At 38.2% G+C, this 25,410-nt stretch overlaps 1 protein-coding gene across 3 annotated transcripts in view; it reads right to left on the reverse strand.

Annotated features, from left to right (window-relative positions):
- Window positions 1-25,410, reverse strand: part of AHCTF1 (AT-hook containing transcription factor 1) — an 87,150-nt gene that overhangs the window by 9,105 nt on the left and 52,635 nt on the right. For all 3 annotated transcript variants that reach the window (XM_077813501.1, XM_077813499.1, XM_077813500.1), the window contains exons 20-32: window positions 23,387-23,533; window positions 22,193-22,380; window positions 21,840-21,984; window positions 21,628-21,759; window positions 20,439-20,586; window positions 20,194-20,344; window positions 19,394-19,501; window positions 14,231-14,426; window positions 13,143-13,346; window positions 7,159-7,594; window positions 5,082-5,202; window positions 4,072-4,175; window positions 928-1,115 (exon numbers count right to left, since the gene is read on the reverse strand). In XM_077813501.1, coding sequence (XP_077669627.1) covers window positions 928-1,115; window positions 4,072-4,175; window positions 5,082-5,202; window positions 7,159-7,594; window positions 13,143-13,346; window positions 14,231-14,426; window positions 19,394-19,501; window positions 20,194-20,344; window positions 20,439-20,586; window positions 21,628-21,759; window positions 21,840-21,984; window positions 22,193-22,380; window positions 23,387-23,533 — 2,268 coding nt within the window. The remainder of the gene's footprint in view (window positions 1-927; window positions 1,116-4,071; window positions 4,176-5,081; window positions 5,203-7,158; window positions 7,595-13,142; window positions 13,347-14,230; window positions 14,427-19,393; window positions 19,502-20,193; window positions 20,345-20,438; window positions 20,587-21,627; window positions 21,760-21,839; window positions 21,985-22,192; window positions 22,381-23,386; window positions 23,534-25,410) is intronic.

Genomic DNA, 25,410 nt, shown 5'->3' on the forward strand with positions numbered 1-25,410 from the left:
ACATGTCGCTGCTTCCAGGGAGCCACGCAGAGCCAGGTAGGGAACCTGCCAGCCCCGCCAACACCCCCCCACCCCTCAATCAGTAAAAGGAGCCCTGGCACCCCTGGGACGCCCCAGAGCAGCCAAGATTTAGTCAGGGGTGTATAGTACAAGTCATGAACAGGTCACATGCCATGAATTTTTGTTTACCGCCCATGACCCATGGATGCCTTTTACTAAAAATACCCATGACTAAAACGTAGCCTTAATCATAACTAATGTCAGAGGTTCTATAAATTGGGATTTGAACCCTAAAAAGAATTTCTATTTTGTTGGAAACAACCTGGCAGTCCAATTATTACATTACTGAGAAACTATTTACACTAATTAGGAACAGTGGATAAAATTTTCCAACTATTTAAGTTCCTATGTCACTTTTGAAAACAGGACTTAGGACCCTAAGTCTCTGAAAATTATTGGAGTGTGGGCACCCAAATCACTTCGGCACTTCTGAAAAGTTTACCCAGTGAGCCTCAGTTTTGTTAAAATGAAATTGCACTGCCCCCTCTACTTGCTTTTAGCCTTAAAACAGATGTTTGATTTTGGACCACTTCACATAAGGCCTTGCATAAATGTTTATATTTAAGCAAATCAGATTAATATGTAACTGGTCCAATCTGATTTTGGGAAAAGAAGGACGTTGACTGTGTGTTCTTAGTTTTTTGTATTGCTGTAGCAATACCCATCTTGATTGGGGTCCCATTGTCCGAGGTGCTGTGGAAACACAAAGATCTCTAACTAAGCACTGAAGTTAGTCATGCTAAGTCAATTGAAGAGACTTACAGGTCACATGAAAACATTTAGACGCCAACTGCCAAGCTTCTCAGGTTTCCTAAGAGTTTTTCTGTCTTGTACTAACTTAGTAAAATGGACAAATAATTCACTTACGTTAACTTCTTTAGTTTCAGGAGGACTTTTAGAAGTAGATGTTTTTTCTTGCAGGAACAGAACATTTTCTTCTATTGCAGCTTCCTCTGACTTCTGATCTTCATGTAGGTCCTCAACCCTTTCCTCTTGAAGCTGGTTTTCTGAATGAGTCCTGGGAATATCCTCACTGTGACGGATACTGATCACAGCTGAAAGAGATTTTTGCCCCAGTAAATTTCTGACTTCAAGTTGTCTGACATAAAAAGCTGCACAAGTTGGACTCATTTTAACTGCTGCATAAATACTGAGAATTGTATTAATTGATACTCTGTAGGTATGCTTCTTTAAAACATTGGTCTAGATCCTTGAATCGGGTGTTGGTGGGGCATAGGGAAACAATAGTACTTTTATACAGAAGAATCACGGACAGAGTGGGATAGCGGATATTTCCACACAATACTAATATTCGTGCATGTTTATACACAGGTCAGACAAAACTGATTCAGCAGAATTCAGTTCAGTCCACAATTCATTCATCCCAGCCTCATACTGTTAAGACCCACTGATTTCACAAGTGTCCTCTAAGTTGTTTTTTTTTTTAAATAAAGGATTTTCCTGTATTGAAAAAATAAAAGTTTGTCTTGCTAATGCGCAGCCATAACAGAGAAATTACCATTTTATAATGGACCAAAGTATGGCATAATCCCAAATGCCAACTTGAGACTTAACACCTAAACCAGGGATACTCAGATCTCAGTGGTTCAGGAGCCAAATTAGCCAAAAGAGCCACAGTAGTGCGAGTTCATTGTTTAATATAAAAATTATATAATTCTCACAGCAAAATGACTATTATTTTTATCAACCACAATTGGTTAATAACATAGTAAAAGCATCCTGATTGCTTAATAACTTTTCTTGGTTGACATTATGTGCTGCACAGAGTTGCAGGAGACACATTAAAGAGCAACTTGTGGCTTGCAAGTCTCAGTCTAAGTATCACTGACAAACTGTCCAGGCCTTCGGGCTGTACCCTACAGGGCCTCTTTTTGTAATAGAGTAGACCAGGGGAACACATTTCTTGACATGCGATCTGAACAAGACTGTTCCAGAGCTGTAAGAAAGTTTTTCTGAGTTAAAATTTTTCAACTAGTGTAAACACTATGTTATCTTACATTTAGTGGCAGATTAGCAACAATATTTGATAAGATATCGAAGAGCTACAAAAGGATCTCAAAACTGGGTGACTGGGCAAAAAAAATGGCAGATGAAATTCAATGTGGATAAATGCAAAGTAATGCACATTGGAAAGCATAATCCCAACTATACATATAAAATGATGGGGTCTAAATTAGCCGTTACGCTCAAGAAAGATCTTGGAGTCATTGTGGATAGTTCTCTGAAAACATCCACTCAGTGTGCAGCGGCAGTCAAAAAAGCGAACAGAATGCTGGGAATAATTAAGAAAAGGATAGATAACAGGACAGAAAATATCATGTTGCCTCTCTATAAATTCATGGTACGCCCACATCTTGAATACTGTGTGCAGATGTGGTTGCCCCATCTCAAAAAAGATATACTGGAATTGGAAAAGGTTCAGAAAAGGGCAACAAAAATGACTATGGTATGGAACAGCTTCCGTATGAGGAGAGATTAATAAGACTGGGACTTTTCAGCTTGGGAAAGAGATGGCTACGGGTAGATATGATTGAGATCTCAAAAATCATGCCTGGTGTAGAGAAAGTAGATAAGGAAGTGTTGTTTACAACTTCTCATAACACAAGAACTAGGGGTCACCAAATGAAATTAATAGGCAGCAGGTATAAAACAAATGAAGTATTTCTTCACACAATGCAGTTAACCTGTGGAACTCCTTGCCAGAGTTCAAAAAAGAACTAGATACATTCATGGAGGATAGGTCCATCAATGGCTATAAGACAGGATGGGAGGAATGGTGTCCCTAGCCTCTGTCTGGCAGAATCTGGGAATAAGCGACAGGGGATGGATCACTTGTTAATTACCAGTTCTGTTCATTCCTTCTGGGGCACCTGGCATTGGCTACTGTCGGAAGACGGATACTGGGCTAGATGAACCTTTCACTGACCCAATAGGGTCATTCTTATGTTCTTGAGTAAAAAAATTATTCTTTTTCTGTAAATTCGGTAATAAAATATTCTCTTAAAACAGCATGAACTGGGTCTCAGAACTGTTAATAAAAACAGTCGGAAACCGGCGCACACAGCCAGGAGATGATGATATATTGAGTACAAGACCTATATGCTCTCGCCCCACACAGTGCCAAACAAAAGCTAGCAAAGGACATTACAAGTCTGGGGAAAACCAATCTACCTCAAATATCACTTTGGAGGTCTACTTCCTAAGGTCCAAACAGCCGGACTAGTTCACTGTTACATCCAATGCATTATGCCTGCCACATTTTTGCAGCTGTGGAACAGGGTATCAGCAACATTTTCTGCTGGCTTGAAGCCACAAAGAAAAACAATTCCTCTGCCTTGCTATCCACATGGGCTGCCAATGCAATGCCACTGAACTCATCTTGCCTCCATGTAGGATGAGAAAGTAGGTGCTCCATGTTCCAAAACCTAGTAGCCAAGCCCACCTCATTTTGCAAGACTGAATTATGTAGAGATAAAGGGCCTCACACCAAAGAGTCACAAGGAAGGAGTTAAGAGCCCTCAACACTTGAGACAGGAAAAGTGATTGTACAGACACCTTCCCTCCTTGCTACTTCTTTCCTACAGCTTGAGTACCAAGCCCCCTGCCATCAGTTAGAAGGGTGTTTAAAGCGTGTGTCCGTTGCACACTTGAACTCAATTCTGCAGCAAAGATGTACAATTTGCAGCAGTGTGCTATGCACATAGAAACAATGAATTGTAATATCAATTTTCCTAAATCTCCAATTCAATAAAAATGTATGCGTTAACTCTGCCTCCTCTAAACAGAGGTTCTTTGATAAGTATATTCTAGCTCTAAGTTGACAAAAATTTGCATTGCCAAGCTTCACTTCAATCTGTTAAGTGTGGAGTGACAGGGTAAGTTGTGCATTTAACCCTGGCAGCTCAAATACTTTTTATGCACCTAACTACAGCTACCTTAACTCAACAGTTAAAACTTTCACTTGTTGCTAAATACACCAAACATACATACATTCAGAAATTGCTCCTGATGCCTCCAAAGCCTGTGATCTTGTGAGAGGCAGCTCTTTTTCTTCTGATAAAGATGGCATCTTGGACTCTTCGGTGGCGGTTTCACTTTGTAAACAGAAAAGAAACAAGAGGTTGAACCTCTATATGCGTTTTAAAAATGTTTTGTTCTAGTTTTAAAATACTCATGTCCATGCTCATAACAGAACACATTCAGAACAAAAATTGGAACTCCCTACCCCAAAATATTAGCATTCAGCTCAGGTCTCATTGTAAATAACTACACACATACATTAAGTAATGGCATGATTCAAGTATTAAATGTCCCTTCACTCTAAGTGTTTTCATCGTTTAAAAAAATGACAGTAATAAAAATACTGTTTTCTGCAGAGCGATTATTTATGTAACTACTATAACAAAAGTTTAGAACAAGTTGTACAAAAAGTAAGGTCTGTGCCAATAAAGTTACCATAAATTATTCAATTTTCCTACATGTGCTTAGGTACTTGCAGGACTTTTCAATACAATGAAATACTTAATTAAGAGAGAGCAAGATATATATTTTAAGGAAACTGATTTTGTACAAAATATTGTCAAAATACACAAAAGTAAACCAACTGAAGGAATCCCCCAGAAAACTTTTCAGTCATAGGAACTTTAGATATTACTTTTAATTACATGAGGTACACAATTTTCAGACAGAAGTGAGACTTTCAAGTACAGAGTGTCAGTTTAACAGACTCAAATTGGGAAAGCTTTAAATAACTTCATGATTGAATTAACCAGTTTGTAACCACAGTACTTTGTGAAGACGGTCTTTCTGAGAGTTAATGTTTGATTATTAACCACTGAGGTTATGTTTATGCAGGAAGATGCAAGGAACCCCGATAGGATGTAGGTTATGAAAGTAAAATAGAGAACCAATCTGAACTTAAGACAATAGAGCTTTTAAAGTACAAGAAAGCCAAATGGCGCTCATTTGTATACCCAAATTATTTATTTTTACATATTTACCTTTCACCGGCTGACAAACAAGTAGAGGCTCCAGCAACTTGAAAGGTGCTTAAGTGATTCAACACCAACATACCCTCCTCAGGAAGGGTAGGACACGCTATTTCTGTCCTTTCCAGAAATCCTAGGAACAACATTGTTAACAGCTGAACAACAGGTAATTACTTGCATTAAACACAACTCAAGTTCTTTGAAAAAGTTTACCTGATTTTAAATTACAAACCTCATTATGTGCTTCATTATTTTGCTTATTTAAAATGCAAAAGTGATCTACTAATACATTGCTGTTGTTGAGATTTAAATGCACAAAAAGTCTGAGTTATTGCTCCCACTACAAAAGAAACTAATCTCTCTCACACAATCATAGAAATGTAGGGCTGGAAGGTACTTCAAGTGGTTGAGAACCTTCTGCTGAGAATATTTTTCCATTACCGTATAATTTGATGTCATATTTTGGCACCTTTGCCCTCGTATTATTTTTCTTTCAAGGGCAACAAATGAACGAATGACAAAATTTTAGGGGGTAGGAAAAGATGTATATAGTGGCTGACTATTAAAAGTCAAAGAACAACCGGATTAGCTACTGAAAACTTCAAACAAAAGCTTCTAATTTTAAGAGCAAAAGATAAAGTCCACCTCTTCCCTTTCTTTGGATTTTGGATATTTATCTCCATATCTTTTATTTTTGTTTCTTCTCCATCCTCTTACCAGAGACCTTTCCAATATGCCCTTTTGTGTTTCCATAATGTTGAACACCCTGGTTGAGATGGGCTTGACTTTGGCCTCCCCAGAGGTGGGTAATGCTAGTAACATCCTTTTACTCCACTGCATCCCCAAAAGGTAGGAGGGGAGAGAAGCACAATCAAATGCTTTTGGCACTTGAGCGAGGAATAAAGCTTGATCTTAAACTAATGCATTGCCAGGCTAAACCACTGAACACCACTATCATTTCTGTCTTGTCATACTTCATTTTGTGCATTTCTTTAGCCTCTTTCTGGTCTGGGTGCCTGCTTTCTCCCTCTTCATATTACTCTCAGTGACCTGAATTAGGATCACACTGCTGGACCAAACAAAATGGTTTAAGTAGAAGCAGCATAGACTACCTTCTGCTGCTGCCAGTGATAAAATATCACATTTATACTGCAATTGTACAGAACCCTTTCCATCACAGCCCAACATAACAAGAAGGTTTCTTGTAAAGATTACCTAGTGATTATTATGCTTGCAAAAGCATCTTGTATTTCTTGTCCAACTACAAATGATCGTTAAGGTCATTTTATTACAGATATTTGGACCTGGATCATTCCCCTCTGCTTGTGTAAATAAGTGGAGACTGTAGTTGAGAACTTCTGCTGCTCACATAGACATGGGAGTGAGGCACCTCACTGATGACAAATCAGCCCCCCAGACCCTGCAGAACCTTTCAATTCAAATACACTATGTGCATTAATACTTGACTGCATAACCCACTGGTGTGAACACAGCAATTTTAAGATTCCATGCCACAAACAGATGGACACTTGCATGTCTCTACCAGAAATAGTGTATCTTGGATACAATTCAATAGACAGAAAAGATTACTATACAGTCCCAATATGATGTTTTCAAATATGTCTAACTTATCAACATTTTCAAATAGATCAAAGGCCTTCTCAATGAGGACTAAGCCTATGACAAATCTGAAGCAACTGTTTAATCCTAAAGCATCAAAGAATGGGTAAAAATGCAGCTGATGAAAAGTCTTTCATACTCAAACACCAAAAACAAAACAAAAATAAACAAACAAAACAAAAAACCCACATGTAAACCCAAACTAGAAATATCCGCTTTCAAAAATAAGAAATTGTTGCCTCTTGGCTGAGACTAAGCACAAGGAATGTCAGCCCAAAGCACAACATATGAGAAAGTTAAGGATGCCTCAAAATAGAGGCTTACAGTGGAAGGATCTTTTCAAATATGGAGGCCTAGCACACTATATCAATATTAGCTACTGTCCACTATAATTATCATTTAACCTTTTAAAGGGCACCCAAATGGTCATTTAAGTAGATTACTTAAGTGACCACATGACAACACATACCAGTTTGTTTCTCCAGCTCTGAAGAAGTCTGTTGTTCAAACTGCAAAGGCTCACTTTTGACCACCTCACTGCCTTCTTCCTCCATCTCTTCCTGTATGATAGCAACACCTTCGTCGGAAGAATTAGCTGGTTTAGAAGTTATGAAGATAACATCATCCTCAAAGTCGCCTGGTGATCTTGCATCATGATATTCCAAGGTAGTCTGGTCTGACCTGGCAGAAAAATTACTAGTTTCTTTGCTGACTTCCATTTTCTCCAGGACATCTCCTGCTATACCTTTTGAGGACTCATTCATTTCTGCAGGATCCTCCCTGGGACAGCTCAAAGTAAAGGGAGAAACTTTCTCTCTGTCCTTAGACCAAGTGTCCTCCATTTGAACTCCAAGGTTATGTTCAGATGAAGCTACAAGGGGTTTTGTTTTATCATCTCCCAGCATCTTTATTTAAAACAAAAAAAACAAAACAAATAAATTAGAGTCATAAATGAAACCCAAATTTTTCCAGGGAATAAAGACATATGAAACTTATTTCTGATATTTGGACATAGTCAATATACTGACAATTAAAGCTATTTCTTAACCATGTTACTAATACCATCTTAGCTTTTAAAACTAGAGTTTAAAAATTGAATGGACTTTTCACTACAGTATTTATTCACTGATTTCAGACAGCTTGGAGGGTTAAAGTGAACTGTGGTCAGTTTATTTTCTGGTTTCAGAGTAGCAGCCGTGTTAGTCTGTATTCACAAAAAGAAAAGGAGTACTTGTGGCACCTTAGAGAATAACAAATTTATTTGAGCATAAGTTTTGTGAGCTACAGCTCACTTCATCGGATGCTCAAATAAGCTTATGCTCAAATAAATTTGTTAGTCTCTAAGGTGCCACAAGTACTCTTTTTCAGTTTATTTTCTGTTTGTAGTCTCACTTTCTGGTTCTCATATTCCAACCCACTACTGTTTTCAAGTTTTCAAAAATAGGGAACTTCCCTTACACATTAAGGTTGGCCCTAGTCTACTTAACAATGTCACTTTAAATAATATCCATTTTATATAGATTATAAAAAGGTTTCAGTGTTCATTAGTCTTACAGTCTGGAACAAGTAGATTAAAGTGACCATACTCCACTATTGAGATTTAAAAATAAATTATTAACATACATGAACTCTCCATACAAGTATTAATAAATCTTATTCATGACTTGTATTTGTTACCTTTAAAAGACCATTTGTGCTTGGTCAACCTGTTATCTGTGTATTCTGTTCAAATTCCAAAAATGGTAGCCATATATTATAAAATCTACTGGATACGGATATAAGACTGTCTCTTTTTTCCACTGAAATGATTTCCCATACTTCAATTCTCCATGCCACTATTGCACATTTGGCTGCTATCAGGAATTATATCATCAGTGGATCCTTCCTCAAATCAATAACCTCCTTTGGATAGTAACCTAACAGAGTCAATATGGGTTCCTTGGGTTGGTAGCATAACTTTAGTTATCCTGAAAGTTCTATTTATTATTTTTCTCCAAAATATCATTTCAGGACATTCCACCACAGATGCAGAAAGGTCCCTATTTCCTCACATCCTCTCCAGAATTTATGACTCTTTTGTTTATATTTTCTTTAGTTTAAATGGAATGAAATACCATTGATAAAGCATTCTGTAATAATTTTCCTTAATAGTTACACAAATAAATGAAATTTTGGCCTTTCTCCAGACACTCGTTTCAAAGTGAGATCTGCTTTTAGATCCTTTCCCCATTTTTCCAGTCTTCTCTTCTAGATCCATCAGTAACAATGTTACACCATGCACAGATCAGGCCCTTAGAGGAGGCCTTTCTTGTAATTAGTATTTCTATCCTTGTTTTAATGGTCTCCTGAAACTTGGGCTTCCTACAGGGGATATGATATTAGGCTTTAGTTGCAAATAAGCCAAAATTGGCATATTATTTTCCAAGAACTCATGGTGAATATTGTTTGAGATATCTGTATCTCTGTTGTATTATGAGTGAAGATTTTAGCACTAACAATGACAAGTCCTTGTGGCATCTTAGAGACTAAAAAATTTATTTGGGCATAAGCTTTCGTGGGCTATAACCCACTTCATCAGACAAATGGAGTGAAAAATACAGTAGGCAGGTATAAATATACAGCAGGAGGGATAACTCAGTGGTTTGAGCATTGGCCTGCTAAACCCAGGGTTGTGAGTTCAATCCTTGAGGGGGCCATTTAGGGATCTGGGGCAAAAGTTGGGGATTGGCCCTGCTTTGAGCAGGGGGTTGGACTAGATCTCCTGAGGTCCCTTCCAACCCTGATATTCTATGATTCTATGGGCAAATGAAAAGATGGGAGTTGCCTTACCAAGTGTGTGTGTGTGTGGGGGGGGGGGTTGTTAGTGCTAATGAGGCTAATTCAATCAGGGTGGATGTGGCCCATTCCCAACAGTTGACAAGAAGGTGTGACTACCCAAATCTGAACTTCCATGAGGTAAGCCTATTGCACTGAATTCCAGACAGCTTCCCTGCCCAGGAAACATACTTAACACCTTTTTGAAGGATTATCACTGAGAAACCATCAAGACTGCAACTTGAGGCCATCTATTTTGCTTGTCTTAACTAAAAAGAAAAGGAGTACTTGTGGCACCTTAGAGACTAACCAATTTATTTGAGCATGAGCTTTCGTGAGCTACAGCTCACTTCATCGGATGCATACCGTGGAAACTGCAGCAGACTTTATATATACATAGAGAATATGAAACAATACCTCCTCCCACCCCACTGTCCTGCTGGTAATAGCTTATCTAAAGTGATCATCAGGTTAGGCCATTTCCAGCGCAAATCCAGGTTTTCTCACCCTCCACCCCCCCCCACAAATTCACTCTCCTGCTGGTGATAGCCCATCCAAAGTGACAACTCTTTACACAATGTGCATGATAATCAAGTTGGGCCATTTCCTGCACAAATCCAGGTTCTCTCACTCCCTCACCCCCCTCCAAAAACCCACCCCCATACACACACAAACTCACTCTCCTGCTGGTAATAGCTCATCCAAACTGACCACTCTCCAAGTTTAAATCCAAGTTAAACCAGAACATCTGGGGGGGGGGGGCGGTAGGAAAAAACAAGAGGAAATAGGCTACCTTGCATAATGACTTAGCCACTCCCAGTCTCTATTTAAGCCTAAATTAATAGTATCCAATTTGCAAATGAATTCCAATTCAGCGGTTTCTCGCTGGAGTCTGGATTTGAAGTTTTTTTGTTTTAAGATAGCGACCTTCATGTCTGTGATTGCGTGACCAGAGAGATTGAAGTGTTCTCCGACTGGTTTATGAATGTTATCATTCTTGACATCTGATTTGTGTCCATTTATTCTTTTACATAGAGACTGTCCAGTTTGACCAATGTACATGGCAGAGGGGCATTGCTGGCACATGATGGCATATATCACATTGGTGGATGTGCAGGTGAACGAGCCTCTGATAGTGTGGCTGATGTTATTAGGCCCTGTGATGGTGTCCCCTGAATAGATATGTGGGCACAATTGGCAACCCCTCAGACAGAGACAAACACCTACAAGATCTCTGTCAAGCTTTCTTACAACTACAATACCCACCTGCAGAAGTAAAGAAACAGATTGATAGAGCCAGGAGAGTTCCCAGAAGTTACCTACTACAGGACAGGCCTAACAAAGAAAATAACAGAACGCCACTAGCCGTCACCTTCAGCCCCCAACTAAAACCCCTCCAACGCATTATTAAGGATCTACAACCTATCCTAAAGGATGACCCAACACTCTCACAAATCTTGGGAGACAGGCCAGTCCTTGCCTACAGACAGCCCCGCAACCTGAAGCAAATACTCACCAACAACCACATACCACACAACAGAACCACTAACCCAGGAACTTATCCTTGCAACAAAGGCCGTTGCCAATTGTGCCCACATATCTATTCAGGGGACACCATCACAGGGCCTAATAACATCAGCCACACTATCAGAGGCTCGTTCACCTGCACATCCACCAATGTGATATATGCCATCATGTGCCAGCAATGCCCCTCTGCCATGTACACTGGTCAAACTGGACAGTCTCTACGTAAAAGAATAAATGGACACAAATCAGATGTCAAGAATGATAACATTCATAAACCAGTCGGAGAACACTTCAATCTCTCTGGTCACGCAATCACAGACATGAAGGTCGCTATCTTACAACAAAAAAACTTCAAATCCAGACTCCAGCGAGAAACTGCTGAATTGGAATTCATTTGCAAATTGGATACTATTAATTTAGGCTTAAATAGAGACTGGGAGTGGCAAAGTCATTATGCAAGGTAGCCTATTTCCTCTTGTTTTTTCCTACACCCCCCCCCCCCAAGATGTTCTGGTTTAACTTGGATTTAAACTTGGAGAGTGGTCAGTTTGGATGAGCTATTACCAGCAGGAGAGTGAGTTTGTGTGTGTATGGGGGTGGGTTTTTGGAGGGGGGTGAGGGAGTGAGAGAACCTGGATTTGTGCAGGAAATGGCCCAACTTGATTATCATGCACATTGTGTAAAGAGTTGTCACTTTGGATGGGCTATCACCAGCAGGAGAGTGAATTTGTGGGGGGGGGTGGAGGGTGAGAAAACCTGGATTTGCACTGGAAATGGCCTAACCTGATGATCACTTTAGATAAACTATTACCAGCAGGACAGTGGGGTGGGAGGAGGTATTGTTTCATATTCTCTATGTATATATAAAGTCTGCTGCAGTTTCCACGGTATGCATCCGATGAAGTGAGCTGTAGCTCACGAAAGCTCATGCTCAAATAAATTGGTTAGTCTCTAAGGTGCCACAAGTACTCCTTTTCTTTTTGCGAATACAGACTAACACGGCTGTTACTCTGAAACTTGTCTTAACTGTTAGCTCACCCTGCCCCCAGAACAATGGTTTATCTACAGGGGCAAGTAGCATGGGTGGAAGGGAAAGGAAATTCTCAGCAGGGTACATGGCAGAAAGATAAGAGACCTTACTTAAGAGCAAAGTTCTGCTCTATGCAGGTGGTGTGATCATTGCCAAACATAAGGACTAGCAGGAGAGAGCAGCCAGGAGGGAGTCTGCCCGCCTGAAATGTTGACAACTTAAGACTATCAGAAGGTGCGAGATCAGATGTGAGTAGCATACTTCCCAGGACTTCTGTTGCTTTCAAAAATCTGTAACTCTCGGGTGCTTTAATAATAAAGTTTTTGTGGTTAAGAAATCCCTTTGCTAAGCCTGTGTTCCTTCTTTCCCACCATATTGTCTCTGAAGGGGTTAAACTAGAAGGTAAGTGATCACAGCATGGTGGAGCATGTATAAGTGACTGGGGGGATCAGCAGGTGCCATATGGGGTCTAGGACAGCTAGATGGTGGCATCCTTCATTCTGAGGAAAGGAGTCAGATGTGAGGTCTGAGCTCAAGGGTATGCCAAATGGTCCCAGAGCCAGAAATAGTGATTAGACACTACCCTGGACCCAGCTGGCTTTGAAGAATGTGAGACCCAGCTACCGTGTCCACTTGTGTACTAGGCCAGGTTGTAACAGTATTAATTTCCATAATTCTACCATTAAAGAACAGCTGGCCAATGATTGTATAACCTTTTTCTTCCTATACAATTGAAATATTTTCAGTGGTACATAGATTGCAATTTCCTGAAAGAATTTATATGGAAGAGCAGCTTGTATTTCCTGTCCAAAAACTTGTGATAGGACTGTTACGGTCATTGTGCTATTTCATTATACTTGAATCTCCGTTTGCATAAATTCTATTACCATTAGAATAGTTTTTGATTTCTGAGTTAATTTTTGCTTATCCTTTGACTTGCCATTATACACACATAACATACACTGAACAATCTACAATGACATACTGCAAAAGCTTTTAAAAAACATACACCAAGTTGCAATCTACAAAGCTTTAAAACTCTCCACCATCACTTCCCTTTCACCAACTGTAGCCTAGCTTACCCCAGCTGTCCATTTGGAAGTTGCATTCTCTTCCCTGAATGAAATTCTGGGTTCTTTTGCCCGTAGGGGAGGAGTAATTGATCTTCCTGAAGATGCAGAAGGAGTTGCTATGGGTGTGGTACGAAGACTGGATCTCAAAATAGATTGCAGAGTAAATCCAGGGAACCCAGAAGCAGCAGATGATGTGGCCAAAGCTTTAGCTCTCTATGTAAAGGAATAAACATCTTAATTTGATCTCTGAACTGAAGACTACATGCAAAGTGTCAATTTCATGGAACATCACTGCTGCACAAGCTGCGCGAACCGGGCATTGAAAGATGGGTCATGAAAATTATTAAACATATGGAAAGTAATCTGTATGAAGAGATATTTAAGATTGAGGATGTAATTCAGAACAAAGACAAATAAGTATGGTCATGACAGAGTACAAAGAGAACAGCACCAAATAGATAAATCAAAAGTTCCTTCATACTTTCATTATTCAACAGAGAGAGATTCAAATATGGCAGCAAACTGTAAACACAAAAAAAATGTATGTATGAATAATGAAACAATGGCACTTACGGTCATAAGATACCGTTGAGGCCATGAGGTTAATGAAGTTCACAAACAGACTGACATTTATATGCATAAAAACGTCTACAGTTACAGTAGATGGGAGAAGAAAATATAAGGGATATAAACCATCAGGCTTAGGAATTTAAGTCAAACTAGCTACTAGGGGCTAAAATAAACTTCCCCTAGTGGCTAGTTATTCCATAATTGGCATAATAAGTATTTGGACATGTTGACATTCCCCATTTCAGCACTCTTGCCTGCACGTCAATAAAAATAAATTTGTTTTATAAAGCTATTTGGTAAAGTATAAACTGTTAATAGATAACATAATTTTATCATTTTGTAATACTCCTCTCCTTAAGTCGGTTTTCCACATATTGCTTCTAATGGAATTAGGTACATACAAATAAAATGCATATATGGGAGATCCAACAATTCAATACCTACATGCTTGGCATTATGTATTGTGGGGTGTTTTTTTTCCCAAAAAAGAAATTTAAAAATATTTCAAGTTTACCAATTCTACATACCTTAACCACAAGAGGAGTCTCCAACAAATTCAACTCTGATGCTCTTGAAATGTTCGTGTGCAATATGGGGCTCCGTGAGTTTGACTGTAATGGACTGGATATAGTACATGAAGTAGAAGCTCTACATGGTGTCTGCCAATTACTCTCAAATGAGGGAGAACACAGAGGAACAGGACGAACCACCAAATCCAGCAATCTGCCGAGATTTAAATGAGGATATTAATATAATAGCCATCACAGAAACTTGGTGGAATGAGGATGATCAATGGGACAAGTAATACCAGGGTACAAAATATATCGGAAGGACAGAACAGGTCGTGCTGGTTGGAGAGTGGCTCTATATGTGAAAGAAAACGTAGAATCAAATGAAGTAAAAATCTTAAAAGAACCAAACTGTACCATAGAATCTCTATGTATAGTAATTTCATGCTCAAATAATAAGGATATATCAGTAGGGATATATTATCAACCAGCTAACCAGGATGGTGATCGTGACTGAAATGCTCAGGGAGATTAGAGATGCTATAAAAATAAAAAAAACTCAATAATAATGGGAGATTTCAACTATCCCCATATTGACTGGGTACATGTCACCTCAGGATGGGGTGCAGAGATAAAGTTTCTCGACACCTTAAATGACTGCTTCTTGGAGCAGCTAATTTGGGAACCCACAAGAGGAGAGGCAATTCTTGATTTAGTCTTAAGTGGAGCACAGGATCCGGTCCAAGAGATGATATAGCTGGACCACTTGGTAATAGTGACCATAATATAATTAAATTTAACATCCCTGTGGCGGGGAAAACACCACAGCAGTCCAACATTGTAGCATTTAATTTCAGAAAAGGGGACTACACAACAATGAGGAAGTTAGTTAAACAGAAATTAAAAAGGTACACGGCCAAAAATGAAATCTCTGCAATCTGCATGGAAACTTTTTAGACACCATAATAGAGGCTCAACTTAAAATGTATACCCCACATTTAAAAACATAGTAAGAGAACCAAAAAAGCAACACCATGGCTAAACAAAGTAAAAGAAGCAGTGTGAGACAAAAATGCATCCTTTAAAAAGTGGAAGTTAAGTCCTAGTGAGGAAATAGAAAGCAGCATAAACTCTGGCAAGTGAAGTGTAAAAATACAATTAGGAAGGCGAAAAAAGAATTTGAAGAACGGCTAGCCAAAGACTCAAAAAGTAATAGCAAAATTATTTTTAAGTACGTCAGAACCAGGTAGCCTGAGAAACAACCAGTTTGGCCACTGGAGCATCGAGATGCTAAAGGAGCACTCAAGGACGATAAAGCCATTGTGGAGAAACTAAATGAATTCTTTGCATCTGTCTTCACGGTTGAGGATGTGAGGGAGATTCCCAAACCTGAACCCTTCTTTTAAAGTGACAGATCGGAGGAATTAGAGGAGGGTTTGGAACAAACTGATAAACTAAACAGTAATAAGTCACCAGGACCAGATGGTATTCACACAAGAGCTCTGAAGGAACTCAAATGTGAAAGTGCAGAACTAACTGTGGTTTGTAACCTATCATTTAAATCAGTTTCTGCACCAAATGACTGGAGGATAGCTGATGTGATGCCAATTTTTAAAAAGGGCTCCAGAGGTGATCCTGGCAATTACAGGCCAGTAAGCCTGACTTCAATACTGGGCAAACTGGTTGAAACTATAGTAAAGAACAAAATTGTCAGACAGAGATGAACATAATTTGTTGAAAAGTCAACATGGTTTTTGTAAAGGGAAATCATGCCTCACCAGTTTACTAAAATTCTTTTGGGGAGGGCCGTGGGAGGGAAGTGTTTCAAACAAGCATGTGAACAAGGGGGATTCCAGTGAATATAGAGTACTTAGATTTTCAGAAAGCCTTTAACAAGATGCCTCACAAAGGCTCTTAAGCAAAGTAAGTTGTCCTGGGATAAGAGGAAAGGTTCTCTCATGGATTGGTAACTGGTGAAAAGATACAAAACAAAGGGTAGGAATAAATGGTCATTTTACAGACTGGAGAGAGTTAAAGAGTGGTGTCCAGCAGGGGTCTGTACTGGGACCAATCCTATTCATCATTCATAAATGATCTGGAAAAAGAAATTAACAGTGAGGTGGCAAAATTTGCAGATGATACAAAACTACTCAAGATAGTTAAGTCCAAAGCAGATTGCGAAGAACTACAAAAGGATCTCACAATACTTGGTGACTGGGCAACAAAATTGCAGATGAAATTCAATGTGGATAAATGCAAAGTAATGTACATTGGAAAACATAACCCCAACCATACATATAAAATGATGGGGTCTAACTTAGCTGTTACCACTCAAGAAAGAGACCTTGGAGTCACTGGATATTTCTCTGAAAACATCTGTTCAATGTGAAGCGGCAATCAAGAAAGCAAATAATTTTGGGAATCATTAAAAAAGGGATAGATAATAAGACAGAAAATATCATATTGCCGCTCTATAAATCCATGGTACACCCACATCTTGAATATTGTGTGCAGATGTGGTGGCCCATCTCAAAAAAGATATTGGAATTGAAAAAGGTTCAGAAAAGAGCAACAAAAATGACTAAGGATATAGAACAGCTTCCATGTGAGGATAATAAGACTGGGACTTCTCATCTTTGAAAAGAGACAACTAAGGGGGGGATTTGATAGAGGTCTATAAAATCATGACTGGTGTGAAGAAAGTAAATACGGAAGTGTTGTTTACTCCTTCTCGTAACACAAGAACTAGGGATCACCAAATGAAATTAACAGGCAGCAGATTTAAAACAAACAAAAGGAAGTTTTTGTTTTTTTTCCCCACACAACACACAGTCAACCTGTGGAACTCCTTGCCAGAGGATGTTGCGAAGGCCAAGACTATAACCGGATTCAAAAAACTAGATAAATTAATGGAGGATAGAGTCCATCAATGGCGATTAGCCAGGCTGGGCAGGGATGGTCCCTAGCCTGTTTGCCAGAAGCTGGGACAGGGGATGGATCACTTGATGATTACCTGTTCTGTTCATTCCCTCTAGGCACCTAGCTTTGGCCACTGGTCGGAAGACAGGATACTGGGATAGATGGACCTTTGGTCTGACCCACTATGGCCGTTCTACGTTCTTATTTTAAATTTAAAATGTGAAAACAGAAAATTAAGTTGCTTTCATATAAGCTGATCTGATAGCTTACAAGATGTGACCTGATTAGAATATTTGAACTCTACTTTTTGAATTATTACAGCTGGCTTAATAGTGCGCGGCATGCAGCTACACACCAATGAGGCCTAACTAGATATTGCTTCTATTGCCATTTTGTTTCTTTATCAATTACAAAACAAAATCTCACAACTTTGGCAAGCAGCTGTGTGGGAATGTATGAAATGATCCCTCCTGAGAAACAAAAGTTTGTAGGAGGAAATTCCACTTCTCCAAAGGCGACAATGTAGTATTAGATATCCACTCACGTGAATTACAAGTTCCGGAACATTCGTTAAATAGGTTGATTAGAAAACACTTTTTGTTTTTAAAAAAGGTAACAGGTAAGGTTCCCTTCAACTAGCTACAGCAGTTGTACTGCCCAACTTTTAGCTGGGCGCATTACCTAACATCCTATAACCACCTGTCTAAAACATTCTCAGAGTTTCTCCTATATTACTGTTACGATATTATATTACTGTTAAGTGTTTGCGATACATTAGCACCTAAAAGACTCCACTGAGATTGACTCTCCATTGTGCAAAGGCAGTCAGTCTCTGTACCAAAGAGATTATAATCTAAACTGAAGATAGGAGAAATATTATCCTCATTTTATAAATGGGAACTGAAGAACAGAGAGAGAGTGAATGTAACACAGCTCTCCTGACTGCCAGTCTAGCCTTAACCACCAGACAATCCTTTCTCTGTACTGAGCCTCTCCTTTTTGTTCCCCGTCCATTCTAACCTTCTATTCTCTATCTCCTTTCATCCTCTTATTCCTCTTCCTACTCTCAGGTTTCAGAGTAACAGCTGTGTTAGTCTGTATTCGCAAAAAGAAAAGGAGTACTTGTGGCACCTTAGAGACTAACAAATTTATTTGAGCATAAGCTTTCGCTGTAGCTCATGAAAGCTTATGCTCAAATAAATTTGTTAGTCTCTAAGGTGCCACAAGTACTCCTTTTCTTTTTCCTACTCTCAGAAACCCAGTTCCTTCATCTGCATCCTCTTCATATCCATGACAAACTCTACTCTGGCCCCACCCTTTATTTTTACCCATTCCTCTTCACTCTACCAGCCCCCCTTTTCCAACTCTCTATCCTCTTCTTCCCATATGCAGTAACCTGAAGAATACTTTGAGATGCACCTCAAATTTACAGCATTGAAGAGATAACTGACAAATATGCCTCTAAGCAAATTAAAGAGAGATCTTATTCTGATCTGAGCAGGAGGAAAAAAGGTATGAACTGAACAATCAGAAAAAAGGATTCTCCTTGGCAGTCAGATGATTAAAAGAAGAGGTTGGATCTATTCCAACCTACAGTATTGACATTGACCTACTGAGCTTACGACACAGTACTACATGAAAAATATTTATTCTCCTTAATTGAGGATTCAAAAATAAATGGTCTTTTCTACATCTTTATTTAAGAAAGTGTCATTTTATTGTTCCTTTGCATTTTATAATCATTTTTAAAATCATGACCATTGTGGAAAGACTGATAAAGTTTGTGAATCATATTAACAATTTAATGTTTATCTATAAAGACTACCCCTGCCATGAATGTATCCACAGTATTTTATAAATGAAGAGTGCAAATTCTCTTCCCATTAATACTGGCATAAATACAGTACAAAACTACTGACTTTGAGAATCACTCCAAATTTATACCACTGTGTCAGAGCAGATTTTAACACTCAGGTTTAAAAACATTTTTCCCTGAGAGATTACGGAACTAAACAACAAAAATGAGAAACATTATGAATAGAAAAGGCTAAAAAACAGGGACTAGAATAGTTATGAAGACAACTTAAACTAAGGGCTTGTCTACATGGGACATTACCGTGTGGCAAGCCTTCCATTAACCACTTCCTTTCAGGACACCACCTAGGTAAAACTGAAGCTACTTGCACTCAGAATGGAAACTGCTCAACAATTCAGCATACTCCCACACCCACTCTAAATACTTAGTCTGAAGACATACTATACCTGGAACTTTTACGCGAAGACTTTGTAACTGGAGTGCCAACAAATGGATCAGGTAGTTCTGTATCAGGGAAAGGCAGTGCAATAGGTGGTGGTTCTTCAATTCTAAGACTGCAAATGAAAGAAGAATATAATTGACTACTACTTGTAGGTTCTGTGAGTGGGTATTTGGATTAAAAATTATTATAGCTGGAGTTGGTTGCCTCTAGCTGAAGTTGCCCAACACTTCTGATTATAAGACCCCACTTTCCAATTGCTTATAATATTCCCAAACTAACTATTTGGGCTGAAATGAGGCAGATGTCCTTGAAAAATTGTATTTGATCATGTAATTAAAGAACAACAATGCAGATGCACAAGGGAGCTGAATTAAGGTTCACAGGGAACCTTAAAACTGGCATTTCCTAACTTTTGAATGCTTGACTCTGCAAACTTAAGTTTCTTTTAACATAACAAATAAAAAATTACAACATTTTCAGATGAGGATTTAGAAAGAGAAAGCCAGAAGTCATATATGCAGAATTAACAGACTACACTTCCCACAACTTTACACTCCCAAAACTGTCATTTTCACCTTTGTCTATCAGAAGTGAGGGTTAATGGACTCCAAAGCAGTTATCAGTGCAAGAATTTGCCAGTGCATGTATCACAAGTTCCTAAGAAGACAACTCAGACACCATTAATTTCCATAACTTTAACCTGTCTTGTAACAAAGTAGTCATTTCTTGCACTACATTGTCCCTTTTCTTTTTTGTCCTAGTAGTTTGAACAGCAATTTCATATGGTAACATAGGAGTTCTTACCTATCATACTGTGAGAAATCACTTTTCTGCTCATTTCCCACCCAGACCTCTCCAATTTTAGACAGCACATTATTAATGAAAGTTGCTCTTGTAAGCACATTCCCTGCAGTAGTTTGTTTTGCCACAGTTGACAATGGCTTGGGTCTTGAAACTAAAAATGAAAGGGGGAAAAAAAAAAAAATCAAATCTCTGAACACTAACCAAGAGAAATTAATCATTCATGGATTCTTAAGCAAAAAACTCACCTTCTCGCAGAATTGAAGAAGATAAGTGGTAAGGCTTGGCCCTCTCTACAGCCAGCTTCCTTTGCACTCTAGGAAGGATCTTTCCATACTGGTCTAATATAGAATTTCTGGCAACTGACCTCTCTCTCAAACGAGGATCACGATCATTCTAATGAACAACCAATTAAAAGCACATCAGCTAATTATGAACAAATGTTTGTTAATACAAACAACTGACATATTTGCAGCATCTTAAGAAATTCTGAGGGTGTTTAAGTTTGTGTATGGTTTTTATACATATTAGACACAGAGGATCAAGTTCCACCCTTCAATCCAGACTATATGTTTTCATTTTATTTTTTTATATTTTTTTCCTTCAAAGTCTGTGACAATTACTCACACTACGTGGAAAGTGGTGTAACTTTCAGTGAAGCAAAAGGCATATTACATACACGTTACCTTGCAAGTTTGTGTTTATTTTAATATACACACACACACAAAAACTGGCATTTCTTAGTCATACATGTTGGCTAAGCAGTTTGAGGACTACAGTTTAAGCTAATGCATGTTTTATTTTTTTAAACCGAATATAAATCAGAGTTACATTGCAAGTGCATGTTGCTTTCCGTAGGAGGCCGTTTGTTCTATACTGGCCAATCAGAAAAGGGAACACTAGCCATCAATCTCCTCAATAAGCCTCCTGTACTGGGTACAGATAAGTGTTAAAATATATAACAAGTCTGGCAGAAGCAGGGATCAGATAACTTTCCGCACAGCAAAAACTCCAAGATACAGCGTGCAGAAGCCTAATGGCAGAACTATGTAGTTTGGACACCTTGGTAGAACTGAGATCTACTGAAATTTTTCATTTGCATGCATATATAAAAAACAGTAGAAGCTATCCCTTAGAATTCAATTTAACAGATTACTCCAAATGCAGAATGTGATTGTTTTGTAACATTTAATTTTATCTAAAACTACTTTCTGAATTTGTTTGTGTCTGAAAAGTACTTTAAGTGTTAAATTTTGTTGTAATTTCATGTTGGGCAATTTATTCTAAATATTTAAAAGAACGGCATAAAACATTTTAAAACATACAATATATATTAAAAGTGTAGGCACTAAGTATTTTCACAGCATGATACCAATTAACATTCAGTGAAATGATACATAATGCATTTACCCCACCCTAACAGAATTTGAAGCTTACCATGAGATTAACTTTCAATGACTGATTCAACTGTAATGCAGGGATGTAATTGGCACGCTGTAGATGATGGACTAAAAGGAACTCGTGATTCTGGATACCAGCACTGGTTTGCAAAAACTTCTCTAAACATTCCTAAGAGAAACAAAATTGTTTAGAGTTCTGCTTCCTTCTTCCAAACAACTGATTAAGACTTCATTCTTGCTCATGCTTACTTGTTCAGTATCTGTGAATGGTAGTTTCAACAAATCTTCCATTAGTCCCATCTCTTGACAGACTTCATACATGTGTTTTAACAACTCTTCTACATTTAACCTGGTGGAGTGCTGCCGCAGAAGACTCCAAGCCTCCACCATACACCTGAAATTAATTTTTGAAATGCAGAGGAGGATTAACATTTGGATCAACAATTTTAATGAAGCAAGAGATGCATGACTTGTGTTAAAAAAAGAACTAAAGACTAAAAGATTGAATAAAATACACAATGAAAGCCACAATCTGTTCTCTATTTTTTTTGTATAGTTTTTAGACTAACATATTAATCAGGATATATTTTCTATTTCTTTACCTATTAAACAACAAAACAGTGAGGTGAAGTGCAACTTCACTGCTACTTGACATTGATGGCTTCATCATCTGTATGTATCTGAGGGCTTGTCTGTGCTCTCCTTGGCACATCAAGGCTTGAATAATTTTCATATGTTGCCATGACATTGTTTTGATTGTAGCTGGATGAAATAAAAGGGCCAATGAATTCTGCAGAAGTTAGAAAATGAAAGTTATTAGAACTATCAACACACTTAACCCTTACAACAAAAAGTCTGAAACTTCCCAAGTGAAAAACAAACATCTTTCAGGTGCATTTACAACATTAGAAGTAATAGTATGTTTATACTTGAAACATATATTTGCCCTTCAATCTAATTTAATAAAGTAATTGGAAAGAAGACAGATTCAGATAACCAGATATGATTTCAGTTTCAAATGAGCAATTCTTAAGTTCCCGGGTTAAGAAAAACCCTGTATGTCATCTAAACTGCTAGTGACACCCACCCACAATTTTATGCACATATGATTGCAACCAAATGAAATTAGCACTTTATTCACTAGTCATTTCAGTACTTCTGTTTGGCTTTCAGTTGATTGTTTCTTGGGTTGCACTTCGTTTAATTCTTGACAATTTGGTCTCACAGTCTCTGCAGGCAGCAGTGAGAATGTCCTTTTAATACTACTCACTGAGGATAGATTTGGAAATTTGCTCTTTTAACTTCTTAGCAGTTGCTGTGTAAATTATTCTACCAAACTTGAAAAGCGTACTATGTTAGCTATAATATCACAGGTAAGGAATTAACCAAAGTATTAAAAACATACACAATTTAAATCTGCGTTGGGTTTAAAAGTCACTTTTACAGAGTTTTGCCTTATTTCTTGGTGCAGAGTCCTCGGCTATATTTTAAACCTTTAAATCTGCATAAAATCATCTTTGGAAATTTGCTCAAGTGCTTTGATGAATCAGGTAGCTAGGAAAATTCAAATATATGTAAATAAGATTGACTACAACTATTCCATTTAAAACTAAAGAATCAGACTTCAGAGTATAATTTATTGTTGCTTTCTGTTTCCATTAAGTTTATGCATTAACAATATTTAAACAGTAAAGGTTCTAGCCCTTTATCTCCCTTGACTAGTGATTAGATGCCCTAAGTTCATCTTGAGACCATAACGTTGCATCTTTATATAGGTCTTAAAGTAAACTATTTACCTCATAGTCATTGTGATCCAAAAGCCAAAAACCTTGAACAAGTCTAACCAGACCCCAAGGGATAGCAAAGGCAGTTGGGAAGGAGTCAAATGAAGTCTCTGTTTTGTTTGGAAAGGAATGCATGATATCTAACAGCAAATAAATTGTCTGACAGTAAGTACTTGATTAAGGCTAATAACTTTGCAAGAAGGGAAGTTTCTTACATAAATTTAGGGAAGGTAACAACAAAAATAAGTATTACAAGCAGAAAATAGTTGTCTTGCAATTTTCAGGCCACTGTAACCCACCAACCCAGGTTTTAATCCCAAAGCTGCATTTTGAATTAACATAAAAACCTACTTTTGATTTATAAGTGTTGAAAGAAGCTGGAATATTTTCCCATTTTAGTAAAAGAACACTAATGCACAAGTCTGGAATGGCAGTGTTACTGTGATGGAGCAGGGATTTGCACTCCTAGTTGTACTAAATGTACGACTCCTTTGTTTTGTGATAAAACTAATGAACAGAGCTGCTCTTACTTAACTTCACATATGGAAAGAATCCCGTACTTCTATTAAGAGAAACTGCTATGGAATTCTGGATAGCTTCACCATTACTTGAAAAATAGTCAAGGTAAAGGAGCCAGTCACACAAATATGTTGTATATAGGACTTAACCATATCTCGATGATTGAGCTAATGCCTCAGATTCCAATGCTTTAGAACAGGGACACTGTTACAAGTTTTAATCATACTGTGACCAAGTTCTTAGACTTGAAAATACAGTAGAACCTCAGAGTTACGAACACAGTTATAAACTGACCAGGCAACCACACACACCTCATTTGGAACAGGAAGTACACAATCAGTAGCAAAAATCAAAAAATAAAAAAGCAAATGCAGTACAGTACCGTGTTAAATGTAAACTACTAAAAAAATAGAGGGAAAACAGCATTTTTCTTCTGCATTGTAAAGTTTCAAAGCTATATTAAGTCCTTGTTCAGTTGTAAACTTTTAAAAGAACAACCATAACATTTTGTTCACAGTTACGAACTTTTCAGAGTTACGAACAACCTCCATTTCTGAGGTTCCACTGTAACAGTAAATTCAGCTGTGTAGAGAATAAAAATTAAATATGAATGAGAAAGCCTTCCCACCATGCCATAAATAAAAAAAAATTCACTGGGTTTGTAAAGAACCTGTGCATCCTGTGTTTTCCTAGTTTCTACCTGCTCCCTCTGATCAGTGCATAATTATTTAGTTAACAGATTAAAACAACTGTGGTGTGAAGTTGCTGTGTCTAAAATCCGAACTGTCCCTTCCTACCTAGGTAAAGTAACACACAAAGTTTGGCAAAGGCAAATGTTTTATATATTTTAGCAGCTTGAAAATTAAGCATTTTCTCCATCACATTCTCCTTTCTCTGGGTAATAGTCCATGTGCCTGCGTTTTCAGTAGAACAGAGGCAAACATTGTTTCCTGTGCTAGAGAATTGCTGATTTCAGCAAGAATGTGTACTGCCGTAAATAGTATTGGGTAACTGTTGCTGCTTCAGAGAACAGAGAAGTCTCATAATTTTGGTGCAGGCATCACATCCTAAGAATAACTTCCTTTATTTGCTACAGAATCACGTCATTTTAATGAAGCCATTAAAATGAAAAATCTAAAGTATCTTCTCACTACAAGAAGGATGTGGATAAACTGGAGAGAGTCCAGCGAAGGGCAACAAAAATGATTAGGGGTCTAGAACACATGATTTATGAGGATAGGCTGAGGGAGCTGGGATTGTTTAGTCTGCAGAAGAGAAGAATGAGGGGGGATTTGATAGCTGCTTTCAACTACCTGAAAGGGGGTTCCAAAGAGGATGGCTCTAGACTGTTCTCAATGGTAGCAGATGACAGAACGAGGAGTAATGGTCTCAAGTTGCAGTGGGGGAGGTTTAGATTGGATATTAGGAAAACCTTTTTCACTATGAGGGTGGTGAAACACTGGAATGCGTTACCTAGGGAGGTGGTACAATCTCCTTCCTTAGAGGTTTTTAAGGTC

Source organism: Eretmochelys imbricata, chromosome 3, assembly GCF_965152235.1.
Source record: "Eretmochelys imbricata isolate rEreImb1 chromosome 3, rEreImb1.hap1, whole genome shotgun sequence".
NCBI classification, from domain to species: domain Eukaryota; kingdom Metazoa; phylum Chordata; order Testudines; family Cheloniidae; genus Eretmochelys; species Eretmochelys imbricata.